The 14,990-nt window shown below is 35.1% G+C and overlaps 1 protein-coding gene across 8 annotated transcripts in view; it reads right to left on the bottom strand.

The window, feature by feature from the left end:
- PCNX1 (pecanex 1) overlaps positions 1–14,990 on the bottom strand; it is a 171,179-nt gene that overhangs the window by 37,322 nt on the left and 118,867 nt on the right. For all 8 annotated transcript variants that reach the window (XM_027111644.1, XM_027111647.1, XM_027111646.1 and 5 more), the window contains 7 exons: positions 14,184–14,276; positions 11,289–11,439; positions 9,270–9,411; positions 8,418–8,595; positions 5,755–5,863; positions 4,796–4,925; positions 1,760–1,818 (listed from right to left, as the gene is read on the bottom strand). In XM_027111644.1, the coding sequence (XP_026967445.1) occupies positions 1,760–1,818; positions 4,796–4,925; positions 5,755–5,863; positions 8,418–8,595; positions 9,270–9,411; positions 11,289–11,439; positions 14,184–14,276 (862 nt within the window). The remainder of the gene's footprint in view (positions 1–1,759; positions 1,819–4,795; positions 4,926–5,754; positions 5,864–8,417; positions 8,596–9,269; positions 9,412–11,288; positions 11,440–14,183; positions 14,277–14,990) is intronic.

Raw genomic sequence — 14,990 nt, 5'->3', positions numbered from 1 at the left:
ATAAGAAGGGAGTAAAAAAATGTTAACTTTACCTTAAGTGCCCTTTATAACAACAAACAAGATTGTTAAAAGTATTAAAACTAATTTCCAGTTAGGGTTGTATCTATAGTTCTTTGACAAGGAAGATAATATACCCTTACAAGGGTACCCTGTACCCTTATAATACAGATACCCTTAGAATTTCTATATAAAAATGAAATATGGGATAATGGGAAAAAAATTTTCAAATGAGTTAGACGTAACGTAACCTCTCTGAGTCTCTGGTCCCCATCCATAAAATGTGGGAATTGGATTAGGTGAAATCTAAGGTCTTTTCCACCTCTTTAACAGTCCATGATCAAAATTTTCTATCACTCTTCAATTAACTATGCCTTATAATTAAAACCATGCAAGAGAAATGAAAAAGATAAAAGAAATTCAAAACTAGAACAAAAAGACATACTGGTAAAGGAAGTGGGTTAAGTAATACAAGATTTGAACAAATGAGATAGTCCAAAACAAAGAGAAGTTGGTCAAAAAAACTCTGTATACTGAGATGCCTAATATTAGCTAAACAGAAATAAACTGTATACACAGAAACAGCAGTAAAGAACCACCTACAAATTTTAGTCATCCTTTAAGAAAAAAAATTAGGATAAAACATCACCCAATAAATTAGAAAACCATCTTTAGAAGTAACCCATCCAAAGCAATAATCTGTAAATGGGTGCCCAAAGCACAGAATTGAAGAATGGCAAAACATACTAAACTTAATAATTACTTTAAACTCAGCCTAACTAAACAATAAAATAAAAGGGAAACCCTAGGCTCAAGCTTCAATAAAACAGTTGTAGCTAATGCTGTCTGCCCATTACAGAAGTGTGCATGTTAATTCAGGACATGGTCTTTGTGATAGGCATCTTCAGCAGCATAATTCCAAGCCCCCTACAAGGACATGCCAGAGCTGAGATGGCTGTTATATCTACCAGAACATGATAATGACAGTCATTAATATCAAATAACTAGTCCTCCTTAATCAAATTTATAATTATGAATCAATCTGATTACTATAATTTAGTTTCTCAAGCAGAGCATTTGAAGTAATCTGCGAGTTAAATGAATACAAATCTTCCAGTGTATCGGGAGTCATATTTCTTTAGTAAATTAATACACTGATATTCTGGTTGATACATTAATCTTTTATGGGTGGGGCAGTGAGATTCACCCTCTCTGTGCCAGATTACTAATAGGTGGGCTGACAAAAAGATGTTTCCCAAAGGACAAAACTAAGAACCAAACTTTAGATAATGGTAACACCACCAAAATGTCACCCACTGAAGCCTTATCTTGAGTGGCTATTTGGCTCCTCTAGATGACATCTTCGTATGTAATAAACTTAATGAAATTAACACTTATCTAACCATTTGGCGAAGCAGGGAAGCAAACATAATAAGTTCAGACTGCATACTCTTCAATACACCTCATCAGTTTTACTTTCACTGTGCTCTACTTTTTTAACCTATGTAAGAACAATCTTTCAATGGAATTTTTTATTCTTATCAGCATTCTTAAAATGCATTTTATAAAAGATGGGTGTATAAATTTTAGATATTCTAATTCACATATACTTTGCTAAAGTAAAACAAAATAAAGCGAAGGATATTTAGTTTTTCAGAAATGCCCTTTGGATTCCATAGAGGATTCCCAATAAGTCGGGAGTGAACTACGTATATAACGAATTCCTTAGACTTGCTTCTTTACTCACAAATAGGGCTATTACCTGGATTTCTATCAAGCTGGGAAGCCAATCTGGTATTTGAATGATCCACTCGTTTTGTGCTAAAAAAGGCAAAATGAAACATCTTTAGTAAGCTTTTTTATATTAAAAAAGTCTAACAATTAAAAGGGAGAAAACTATACAATAAAGATGAAATAAATATTATCGCTTTATAAAAATGAGAAAAATCTATGCATAACATATTAATAAAGCTCTTTGATAGAACAATTTTAGGGGTAAGGATTTATTTTTTACTCTTCCACCTCCATTATACATAAAGACAAGTTTTTTCTTAACTGATGTTTCACCGAACGGTGTATAGAAAGACACTGAGTTTAATGTAAAAAAATTTTTGATCAGGATGAAAAAATGCATACTGTATGCAGTTCCTAAAAATATATAGTGCATGAAACATTCCTTATAAGGGGAAGGTTATTAATGTCCAGAGGTACAGTGTTCTTTAGAACAGTGGTTCCCAAAATGTGGTCCACAGAACCTGAAGCAAGACACTTCAGATCTTGCAGGGAGTTTTCCAAATCAAAACTATTTTCATAATAGTACTGAACTGTTATTCGCTTTTTTTCACTGTGTTGACAACTGCACTGACGGTGCAAAAGCAACGGTGGGTAAGACTGCCGGTGCTTTAACATCAATCGAGGCAGTGGCACCAAACTGTACTATTTGTCACTGCTACCCACGCACAAGAAAAAACAATAAATAAAAATTCAAGTTTCCCTTAAAAATGTCCTTAACGAAGCAATAAAAATAATACTTTTGTTAAAATGCAGCCCCTCAGTACAGGTCTTTTTAATATTGTGTGTGGCAAAATACACATAAAGCCCTTCTGCTGCATTCTGAAGCAGGACGATTAACTGGAGGGAAAGCATTTGTGCAACTGCTTGAACTGTAAGTAGCAGTAGCTGCTTTTTTTTTCCATGGAACACCATTTTCACTTGAATAAACTATGACTATTCAGACTTGAGTATTTGACAGACACTTCTCAAGTGAAGAAAGTAAGTCTGACATTTCAAGAAAAATAACTGATAAAGATACCTGTTGCCAATAATAAAAATTCAAGTTTTCAAGCAAAAATTAGAATTTCAGAAAACTTGCATCTACCACCATGCGCCTGATAGCTTCCCAATACTTCAACACTTTTTTGAGATTGGCGGTGATATGAATACATATATTTTTTAATATTGTACCGTGAAATGGGTCAAAATTTGGAAGATCTACATTACTCACTGAGCAGGTATTTTCCAAACAGTAGATAAAGATGTATCAATATAAGTGTATGCATGGGTAAAAGACCCATTCAAACTATAAGACATATCAGTGAATTCTGATGTAATACAGTCAAAAATTCACTGATATGGCTTTAGATTCCACATTGCCACTAACCTTTAAGAAACTACCATTTGTCGAAGGATCCAAGAATATCCACAATTGTCTAAAAAGGCTATTAAAATACTTCTTTCTTTTCAAACTGTATGTCTGTGTGAGGCCAGATTTACTTTATATACTTCAACCAGAACAACACAATGCAACAAGAGACTGAATGTGGAAGCAGGTAAGAGAATTCAGCTGTCTTTTATTAAGTCAGACATGAAAGAGATTTACAAAACTATAAAAACAATGACATTCTTCGGATTTTTTTGGTGGAATGGTAAATACAGTTATTCTTCATTAGAAAAATGTTATTTATATTAACATGTAATAGGCTTATTGTGGTTATTTTTATATTAATTCATTTATAATATAAAATGAGTTTTGACTTATAATACAATAAATATTGTACAGTATTTATTATAGTAAATAACTATGTAGTAGATAAAACCCCTATCAACAAAATCTCTTTGGAGACGTCAATAATTTTTAAGATTGTATGTAAAGGGGTTCTGAGATCAAAAAGTTTAAGAACTGCTGACAAAGATGTTATTCTGGGGCTTCCCTGGTGGCACAGTGGTTGAGAGTCTACCTGCCAATGCAGGGGACATGGGTTCGTGCCCCGGTCCGAGAAGATCCAACATGCCGCAGAGAGGCTGGGCTCGTGAGCCATGGCCGCTGAGCCTGCGCGTCCGGAGCCTGTGCTCCGCAACGGGAAAGGCCACAACAGTGAGAGGCCCGCGTACCGCAAAAAAAAAAAAAAAAAAGATGTTATTCTGGACTAAGTTTAAGTTGGTCCAGAAGAAAAAAAGGGTATAAATAACACTAAAATTCACCAAAAAGAGAAATACTATGTGTGATTTTAGGTAAAAGACCAGAGCAAAAGTTTCACATCCATAAGCCAGTTCATTGTTAAAGATTACCATTTTCACCCATTATATGTACCTATGTGTGAACGTGTAGAGAGAAAGGCAGTCGTGGAGCTGGCCAGTAGAATTATAAATTAGTACAAGCTCTTTCTGAATCAACATGTTAATACATTTATAAGCCTTTAAAATGTTTAGGCTCCATGATTCAGTAATTCCCCTTTAGATATTTTCTTAAATTAGAAAAAAATTTGGAGATTACATACAAGGATAGTTACTAGGCATCATATTAAACAGCTAACCTAAGGAATTAAGCTTAAATGAAGAAAATACTTTACGTACAAAGATGGTTATTTAAAAACCTATCCTCATGAAAAACTACAAATAACCTATAAAAAGTTTAGCTCTAAAAATAGCTACTTCTTAGAAAACTGTGAGATAACTACTTATGACTGTTATAATGATGTAACAGTGTATAGCATAAAGTTTCAAAGTATTATTAATGTGGAACAATTCTAAGAAATAACATTAAAAAAAAAAGACAGAAAAATGAATATATTTAACTAGGACTATGTTTTAAAAATCTTATAAATAGAAAAAAAGGTAGAGAAAATAGAGTATCCTCTGACTCTTCCAATTTTATATAATTTTGAAACTTTAAGAATATAAAATTTTAAATATTTCAATAGAAAAAATGTTAACCATGAATAATTTATAACAATGCTGTCAATAGTTTTTCCTAGTAAAAAAGATAAAAACTGGCTTTCAAGTGTTGTTCTTTACTCACTTATAGTCTCTCTCCCAGAATTTCACAGGTCGAACATATGAAGTGATGAATATTGCACTTCCCAGGAAGGGGTTCAGTGGAGTAGAAAAGAAGGCTGATACGGCAGCCTGAACAAACAACATGGCTGAATCTATGGGAAAACTGGTTAAGGACCTTAACATTCATCTGATTGTGCACGCACGTTCACGCACCTGCGCGCACGGCACACACACACACACACACACACACACACACACACACCTCACAAACACATTGCAATTACAGCAATTAGAAAAATGAGGTTCATCAGAGGAATACAGAAGAAGGTGTCACTGGACAGTATAAGGGGTAGAAGCAGAAAGACACAGCCAGGAAAGTACAGCCTGGCATGATGCTCTGAAGGGACCCAAATAAATATTTGCTAACATGTGTCTGGTAAAATTCCATGTATCACTCTTGGGTAGAGATGGTTTTAATTTTCCAGAAGATAAAAACTAAAATTTAAAGATACAAAAGTCTGCATATCAACATCTACAAGGTCACTAACCTTTATGTTTACTTAGAAAGTACCTTTAAGAAAGGATGAGAATAGAAAATTTTGAACGTAAGCTTAATTACAATCACATCAATATGGAAAATGTTTTGAATGCTCATTCATTTATAAATATTTCTAAACACATTTTGTATATATTGAAAATTCCTGGACTTTAATATCACATATATAAACATGAAATTTTTAATCAGCATTAATTATAAAACCTTAATACTTTTCTCATGTTCAGATGATCTGTGGGCCACAGAAGTTAATACAAATTAAACAATCAAAATTGGTATAGGTGTGGGCTCAAAAGACTGTGAATTTTTGATAATTTATCACATGGTAACCTATATTCTATGCCTGTGAAAGGTTATGCCTACAAACCAACATTCTCATCAAGGATATGACTGCCCTTTCTTATCAACTTTTATTAGAAGGATACGGGGCACTGCAAAGGGCTGAGCGAAAGCATGGAAAGCAGAACCCCATGTAATTTGCCATGGAGCAATGTAAGTGTATACAAACTGCAATTTATAAAGGAGTTCCCAAAGCTGTAGGAGGAAAACAAAAACAATCAGTAAAAAGCTTACCATCAGATTTTTAAATTAGAAAATGAAAAACTTCTAAAATGATTTTCTTCCAAATAGGGAAATAGCATGGAAATTATTTGCCATTTGCATCAAAGGAAAAGAAATATCACTGCCAAAACACTGAATGTGTTTTTAAGTAAAGACAGTTAACTGACATACGGATTTGTGTTTTATCAGTTTAAAAATTCTATGCTGTCTATTGGTTCTATTACTACTAACAAGCAAAACCAAAAAAAAAAAAATATATATATATATATATTTTTTATTCTGGCATTTCCCTCAAATTTTAGTGCTTTGTAAAATGAGTAAGTTTTAAATGCAATGTCAAAAGGAATTTGAAAGCAGCCAGGCAGGGGATAAAGTTGTAATTCAGTTGTCACTGTCTGTTTCCTAAGAATTTACTAGTGTGTATTAGGCATCTGTTCATAATCAGAATTGTTATTGCCAATGGAAGCATAATATACATTTTAATCTTATTTCAATTAGGATCTGTTTTGTTGTTGAACATTTCTTCAACACTGAAACAGAACTATTGTGCCCAAAATTGCCTCTGCATGCTAGGCAATGCAAGGCCCCATTCTCAGAACAGATCACAGAATCTTAAAAGCAAGAGGTTCTGACTAATTCAGTGCCATGATTCAGGCACCAAACACCTCACATGTAAATTATTTAGCTGATTTACAAATGAACTTGTTTAATTTCCAATTTAAAAAAGAAATCACAACTTCAACCAATCAGAAAATGCAGATGAATCCCTGCACTCTTTGCCATGACTCAAAATTATGCTGGCAACCCTCGGTACTAATGGGATCAGGATGACAGGAAGTAAAAGCATCATGTATACTGTCAGATACCATCGCAACTGCTTAAAAACAGTGACTCAGAACACTCTTCTGTTTCTAAATGGTAAACAGACTGTACTCAAATTTTGATTGTAATAGTAAAGAAAAATGATATGTAATTACATGTTTAAGTAGTTAGTGGGTGAAAATAGCTTTGTATACATTCAGAGCAATTTTTTCTTGAAATATTATTAAGTTGGTGGTACACCTTACAATGATATCTTAAAATAAATATATCTAAAGAGATCCCTTGAATATTATTTGCTTATTATCACTGGTAAGTTCTATGAAGTACCCATATAAAATGCAAACTCCTTGCGGGCAGAGCTTTCTCTGTTTTGTTAACTAACGTAGCCTAAGCATCTAGAATAGTTCTGGAACATGGTACACTCTCAAAAACAATTTGCTTAACAAATGAAAGTATTAAGAAAATCCAAACTAATGCGAGTTAAGTGTAGTGACTATTTCAAGGACTGTTTAGTTTATATTTTACTGCAACTTTCACTTTTTTCCAACCGGTATAAGATTCAATACAATTTCCAATCTAAATATTAAATTTGTGAGAAATCACATGCTTTTTTTATACAGACAATTCTCTGATTAACTTTCTGGCTCCCTCCTTTGATTAATCATGCTCACTAGAAGAGGAAATAAATGATAAAAATGCATACAAATTAGTGATTGAACAAATATAATATTGTGATATTGAGAAGCTATTTAGCATAACATTTAGTACAATATTTAGAAACTATTTCTAAAAGCTTGTTCAGATTAACAGTTTTCATTTTTACTGTCCCCATCCTCGGCCAGACCTCTATCACATCTAAATTACTGTCACAATCTCTTAAGCTGTTCTCCATACCTTTAGGTTCTCTCTTCCCCAATTCATCCCAAATGTGGCTGACCAGGCTAACTTTCCTAAAACTGGGATTTCATTGTGTTTTGTAGCTGCTCATATGCTTCAGCTCTCTGTCACCTATCAAATGGGATAATATATGTCAAAGTCCTTTGTATGTGGTCAGTGTTAACATGAAATCTAAACTATTTAATTTCAAATAATCTGACTACACAACCTATTTCACTTAGAAAGGCAGTGTGGCTCAGTAAGAAGCTTCTTGGAGGCAGAAGATGCAGGCTTTACCATCTCGTTTGTAAAAAGACTATAGGCAACTATCCCATGGGTGATAACAAATTTTAGGAGCATTCTGTAAACGTCAGTATATTCTGCAAATAAACTAGCATCTCACTGCTCCCACATGGCCTCACTGCCCTCAGTCTCCACCATCTTCATTCAGTATCAGGTTATTTCCTCCCTCCATCTATGAAGCAGCCTACAGTTTGGTTCAATTATTACCATGTTTGTTTCTAAAATTATTCAAAACCACACCCCCTTTTGGAAGAACCCATATATTTATATACTTATTAGAGTTCCTCTAATGTTTCCATATAATTTAATCTTACCTTCCTAGCCACAGCAAGAAATATATCTTCTATGGATGACAGTGACTGGCATTGTTTAGGGATTCTAATCCTAAATAACTGGTTGACTGAAGAAAGATACTACTTAAAAGATAATGAAGCAAATTGAAAGCAAGCGTAATCCTCACTAAATGGCATATTACTTAGGGAGACACTTTTTACAGATAAGGATGTTTCCTTCAGTGATAAATTACCTTGTTGAAGAGTATGGACATGAAGAACAGATCCAACAGCATGGTCTCTGAAAAAGCTTCATAGTCAATTTTGAAAAAGAGCACAGTAAAGATGACTGTGACATACTGATATGTAGGGCTGCTGAAAGAGGACCGTAGCAGCTTCAGACCAGCAATGGTGATCATTAAAGCACCTAATCTACAATATAAAGAAAGCACATTCATCAACTGATGACTGAAAACGTTAATCTACAAACTTGAGAAAAATCACCATTTCATTTACTAAACTTAGAATATATATATCAAATTTAAACTTCTAAATATTCCTTTTTAAGCATATGTATCATAATTCTTATCCTTTATATAAATAATCATGTTTAAAAAATAAGTAACACTATTGCAATTCTGACATTTGGTTCTCCAGTTTCTCAGTACTTCTATTGCTTAAACATTAACAGCATTTAGCACATACAAAACATATTAATGCTTATCCAACAACATGTACCTAGTGTAGTGGGTAGGCCTACAGGATGATTGTATAGGCAAGTGAGCACCTAAATGGTCTGATTCACACAGTACACAAAAATAATCATCTCCAAAACTTACCATCTAATATTAAAATTAACCTTATTTAATAAATGTCATCTCATAAAATGTTAGTTTACAGTGAGATGTCTGGAGTAGTAATATGCCAAGAGCAGAAACAGATGTTCAGAAAAGGGAAGTCAAAGACAAAATTTCACTTGAATTTTTCACACAGTACTTTGCACCAAAGAGACACTCAATTATTACTTGTTACTAGATCAGTAACTTAAGACATTGCTATGACAGACCCCAACAGTCAAACTTAGATAAGAAGAGTACTGTACTTACTCTGTATCCAGTTTTTTTGGACTAGCAATTGTCTCTGCACTGCTACTAAGTTCATTGAGAACAATCAATGGATAGATGATATTCTTCTCCACAAAAAGAAGCCACACATGAAGTTTCTCAAACCACATCACAGTAGCTGCGTCTAACAAGGCAATATTAAGTCAAGAAAACCATGTCATCTAATGCATAAAATAGTCTGGTAATGTGATAAGAAAGGAAAATCTTACCACTCAAATTCAGCTGTACTATAAATAATGTAAGTAATCCAGTATGTCAATCAATAGTTTTATGAATTCTGAGACACATGCAACTTTCCAACTTAGATGTTAAATTTAGATGAACTGAATTTCATTTTAAACTTTTATTCTTGAAATCTCAGTTTTTAACCATAACTTTTTCTTATTTATGCCTATAACTTTTGGAGAAAAGATTAGTGAAGATTATTAGACTGCCCCTTTCCCCAAAAAGAAATAAATGATCTATTAAATTATCTGTTTTTAAAATCCTTACATACACATACATCTTATAAGACATACATCTCAGAACAGATATGAAAGTATATGTTTTGCATTCACACACTTCATAAGTGTCATTTTCATTGCCAGTAATATTTTCCCAATACTTTAATATTTAATGTCATTGGGGAAAGTGTCTAGGATAAGCTGAAAGATTTAAAATACGGTCCTCCAGCTATCTGAAAATAATGTCAACCACCTCTAGGAAGTTCTCTAATGAATCAGATTTTTCTTTATAGCTACTACAGTCAACTTTGCTAATGCCTAATACTCTCAATAAGTGAAAAATGTTATGTTGATTCAAAATTTATAAAAATTTAGACTAAATGTTTTGTTAAGATAAAAAACAAACAACATGATCAATGATTTACTTTAATGAAAACTGTTCTTCAAAACAAACCAGATACACCTGCTAACATTTATATATGAAAGCAATTAATCATTAACTATCAAAAATATATCATTCTGAGTTATTTTCCTTATGGTAAGAATAGGCCAGTACAGATTTTTATAGTTTTATGTCATTTCACTACAATCTACACATTAATATTTAATTATCTCCCCAGGATCAAAATAGTGATCAAGATTACAGTACCATGATGACTTAAGCAATTCTGCTAAAAGGCCCAGGAAATACGCTTTGATACTGCAAAGTCAAGTTTGGTATAGAAATCTTTCAAAAGCTTCAGAGTTCTCTAAAGAAGTTAATTCATCTCCAAACAGTTGAGAAATTTACTCTCTATAATAACTCATTAACTAAAGAGAAAGTCTGAGGAAAAAACATTGGCTTGTTTAATCACTGGTATATAATAATGATGACACAGGTATTAACTTTTATTATATCCCTAAAATAAGGAAGTATATTATAGGTCATGGAACCAATGAACCAGACTGATTACTTGTAACAGAAAAGTCAGGGTTTAAAGCGACAAGTAAAAAGCTTGCCAAATGGACTGGCCTTCTACCTCTTTTTAGTCATTTTATACTTTATCCCAAATCTGAATGAATAATAACAATTACAAATGTTTTTCACCTCTTTTCTCTTGATCAACTCTTTATAACCCTCTCTGGTAGGACATAGTGTCACTGGTGGAAACAGGAACGAAGACCTTTCTATTCCCTTTATGCTTTGCGTTAAAAATATATCAAATAGAAGTCTTAAAGAGGATTGAGTTGCCTGCATATTGCAAGGAAGATTGAGGGTAAAGGTAGGGACTGGAAAGAGAAGTCACAGACATACACTGAAGGATTAATCAATGAGAGGTCTGTGAAGAAAAACTTAGAGGAGGAAAGAGCAAGGTTTATTCTGTGGTAAGTTGGCATTTTAGCACTGACATTTATACTTCAACTGAAATGAAAGCAAAAGGTCTGATTCATGAGTGTCAAACCTAAGAAACACAAGCCGAAGTGTTACTTGATGATAGTTACTTAACAGTCACCTGTCAACAAAGTAAAAGAAAAAAATCCATAGTATTGAAAGGAAAAGTGTTAATGAAATACTTACTTCGAACTTCATACTGATTATACTCCACCGTCTTGAGCAGGGGGTGAGAGCAGCAGTGCCACGGTAGCTGCTTCCTAAGTTGAGGCAGCACGTAATGGGTTACAAAACCCACGAAGCCGACAAGCGCATACAACACATACTTGAGCGCAGGCTAAAAGGAGGATAAAGTTGAGGACGTGAAAAGTGACTCTGAGACCCAAAGGAGAACTTCTAATTTGTCAGTTCAATTTAGTCAACTATAGAATCTAAGAACTAAACATCTGTCTGCAGTTAACATTTCTATATTATGTAATTTTCTGATTAAATCAGCCATAAAAGGTAGTGACTGTTCACGTATTACAGATATTTTAAAATGTGTTAACTACTTTCCTTGGTGTCTCACACTGTCAATGTAATTAGAGTGTGGCCTGAGGTATATTGCTTGCTTCCCTAAGAATGTTCTATGTGACTTGCAGAGCAATGTATTCAATTGTTTTAGCTAGTAGAGATAAAGGACATGAGCTAAATAAAACTGTTAAGTTTGAGTGAAGAGCAAAATAGAATGAGGAAAAAGTTTTTTTTGTGGCTTCACATGGTTTGGAAGAGAGTTCTTACGTATGACTAAATTCACAAAAACCAAGTACCATCACTTCAAGTATTCAAATTAAAAGTCATACGTTTAGAAACTAAAGAGGTTTCCATCGGACCCCTGAAGACCCACTGGACCTCACTCAGCTTGTGAGGTACTCAGGAGTTAATGGTTCAAATTGGAAGAGAAGAAAACAGGCAAAAATGTTAAATTTAAATAATATAACCTTTGCTTCTGGCCAAATGGAATAATAGAGATTTACCCTATTCCACATGAATCAAAATAGAATAAAATATATGAACCAATGGTTTGCAATATACTAGACATAAGGAAATAATCAGTAAACACTGAGAGAAAGAAAACGGATGAGGTAAGTGTCAGGACTGCCCCAGCTTACTGCCCTTAGATACTTTCCAAGTTGCAGTAAAGGGAGGGGAATCCACATGAAGCCTGGTACCTCCTGAGTTGAGGAGATAGAACTAAAAGCCTGGAGACAGCAAAGCAGCTAGTGTTCACCAGAGCTCACCAGAGCAGACAGTGCTCCAAAGAGAAAACTGCATGGAGAGAGAACTTAGAAGATCTGCGGAGTCTCCCTCGAATATTCAGGGGAATCAGCACATGTGTGTGGGAGAGAACTACATATGCAAAGGGAAGGAACCTCGCCAAGGGATTAGAGAGAAGAGTATCCAGCACTCACACAGGGCTAGGAATAGTGCCTGTTCTCACAAGCCAGGTTGGAAAAACTCAACATTCACAGGGCACTGGTCAGAGTATTCCAAAGCATGTTGCCTCAGTAGGGGGAATATTAGCCCTAAACTAAACAGCCCTAGTCTCAATTAAGCAATCTTAAAAGTTAGATCTGAGGGGATCAAACTGTTAACAAGTAACTTAATAGTGCCAAAAAACGAAGTTCAAGAGTATTTCTAGGAATACAAAAATATCCAATACACAAAAGGCCAACCTTATAATGCTTGTCATCCAATCAAAAATTACCATGCATGCAAAGAATCAGGAAACTATGACCCATGGGGAAAAATATCAATTAATCAAAACCAACCCATAAGTGACAGAGAAATTAGAATTATGAGACAAGAACATTAAGAGAGTTAGAAGTGAATTCCATTTGTTCAAAAAAGTGAATAGAGGCAAGAGAGATATAAAAAAAGACCTAAAATCCAACTTCTAAAGATGAAACTTGTTAGTTCTGAGACAAAAAATACACTGGATGGGATTAACTGCAGATTACATATTACAGAAGAAAAGATTAGTGAACTTAACAACAAAGCAATAGCAATAGAAAACATTCAAAATTAAACATGTGGTGGTGGGGGGGAAAGAATTTAAAATGAACAAAGCATCAGTGAACTGTGGGACAAATTCAAGAGGCCAAATATACATGTAACTGGAGTCCATGAGTGGGGGTGGGTGGAGGGACAGCAAAAGGAAAAGGGAAAAAACATTTACAGTAATAATGACCAAAATTTTCTAAATCTGATGAAAACTAGACCACAGATGCAATGTACCCCAGACACAAAAACATGAAGAAAACTACATGGAGGTGCATCATAATCAAATTGACACCATGTAGAAATACAGGTCTGCACAAGAGAATGAAGAGCCCCGAGGAAGGTAACCGCGTGGCTTGCAGACGCGCAGCACTGTACTGCAGGACCAAGCATCGCCCACACCCGGGCCTGATTTAGAGGACGACGTTCTGGACTTCCAGTTGTAGTGGAATGAGACTTTGGGGGGTTTAGAAGGATGTGAATCACGGAGGCCAGAGGGCATACGGTGTCAGTCCAGCACGGTTCCTGGTGTTTATGCCTGCTTGTATTCCCCCCCACATTGCAGCAGGGTTGCCCTGTATGACCAATGGATACGGAAGAAGTGGTGGTATGTATGCCACATCCAGCATCAGTTATAAAAGACTGGGCCTTCGGTCTTGGGCTTTCTCTCTCTAGGATCACTGGCTCTGGGGGAAACAGGCTGCCATTTTGTGAGGATATTCAGGCAGCCCCTGGTGAGGACCACACGGAGAAGAACTAAGCTCTCTGGCCAACAGTCAGCAAGAAAGTGAGGCCTGCTAACAGCCTCAGCTGATTGCAGCCACATATGACTGCAGCATCATAACACATGCTGAGCTGGGATCATCTGGCTAAGCCACTCCCAGAGTCACGACCCATGAGAAACCATGAGAAAATAAGTATTTGTTGTTAAAACCAAACAAAAAGTCATATATTTCGGCATTATGGACCAACACTACAATCAAATCAGAAGTGAATCCAAAGTTATTTTCCCCGAGTGACAAGAATAAAATGATTCCTTACCTGCAATACTGTGAACACTGTGCTTACATGAATAGCAAAATACAGCACACCAATTACAATGCACACTACTAGGTCAGACTGTAAACGCTCGCTCTGTGGAACAAAACAGAATTATCTAACATTACACAAAAATTTAAACAAAATCTTTCCTCCCAAGTGGCCAAGCTTAAGAAATAAATTTTCATTGATCCTATTCTGTAGCACTTCTAGGTATTTCTTACACATAATAATTAACTACAATAAGTCTTATTTTCTTCCTCAGTTTCCTCATATTTTGGTTTGATACTGCAATGCCAAGGAAATTAAACTAAGCTTAACTAGTTCCACACACAGTAAACATATCATAACAAAGCCTTTTAGAATGAAGATTTTCCCCCCATTGGTCTGTAAGCTTTACATACAGGAAAAAGAAATGAGATATTTAAGTTCTTTTATAGGGTATATTCTTTTGGATAACAAAGTTATATTTTCATTGGCCTTCTGAAATGTTGAAACTGCATGCATATGTCCTGTTTTACTTATTGAATCTTGTTTTTTTTTAAAAAAAAATTTATTTATTTATTTATTTTTGTCTGCGTTGGCTCTTCATTGCTGCGCGCGGGCTTTCTCTAATTGGGGGGAGCGAGGACTACTCTTTGTGGCGAGTGCGTGGGCTTCTCATTGCGGTGGCTTCTCTTGTTGCAGAGCATGGGCTCTAGGCACGCGGGCTTCAGTAGTTGTGGCTCGCGGGCTCTAGAGCGCAGGCTCAGTAGTTGTGACGCACGGGCTTAGTTGCTCCGCGGCATGTGGGATCTTCCTGGACCAGGG

The sequence above is a fragment of the Aethalodelphis obliquidens genome, unplaced genomic scaffold (assembly GCF_003676395.1).
Source record: "Aethalodelphis obliquidens isolate GAN/ISIS:26980383/991018 unplaced genomic scaffold, ASM367639v1 scaffold10, whole genome shotgun sequence".
Classification (NCBI taxonomy): Eukaryota; Metazoa; Chordata; class Mammalia; order Artiodactyla; family Delphinidae; genus Aethalodelphis; species Aethalodelphis obliquidens.
This window is presented reverse-complemented; position numbering and strand designations above follow the sequence as displayed.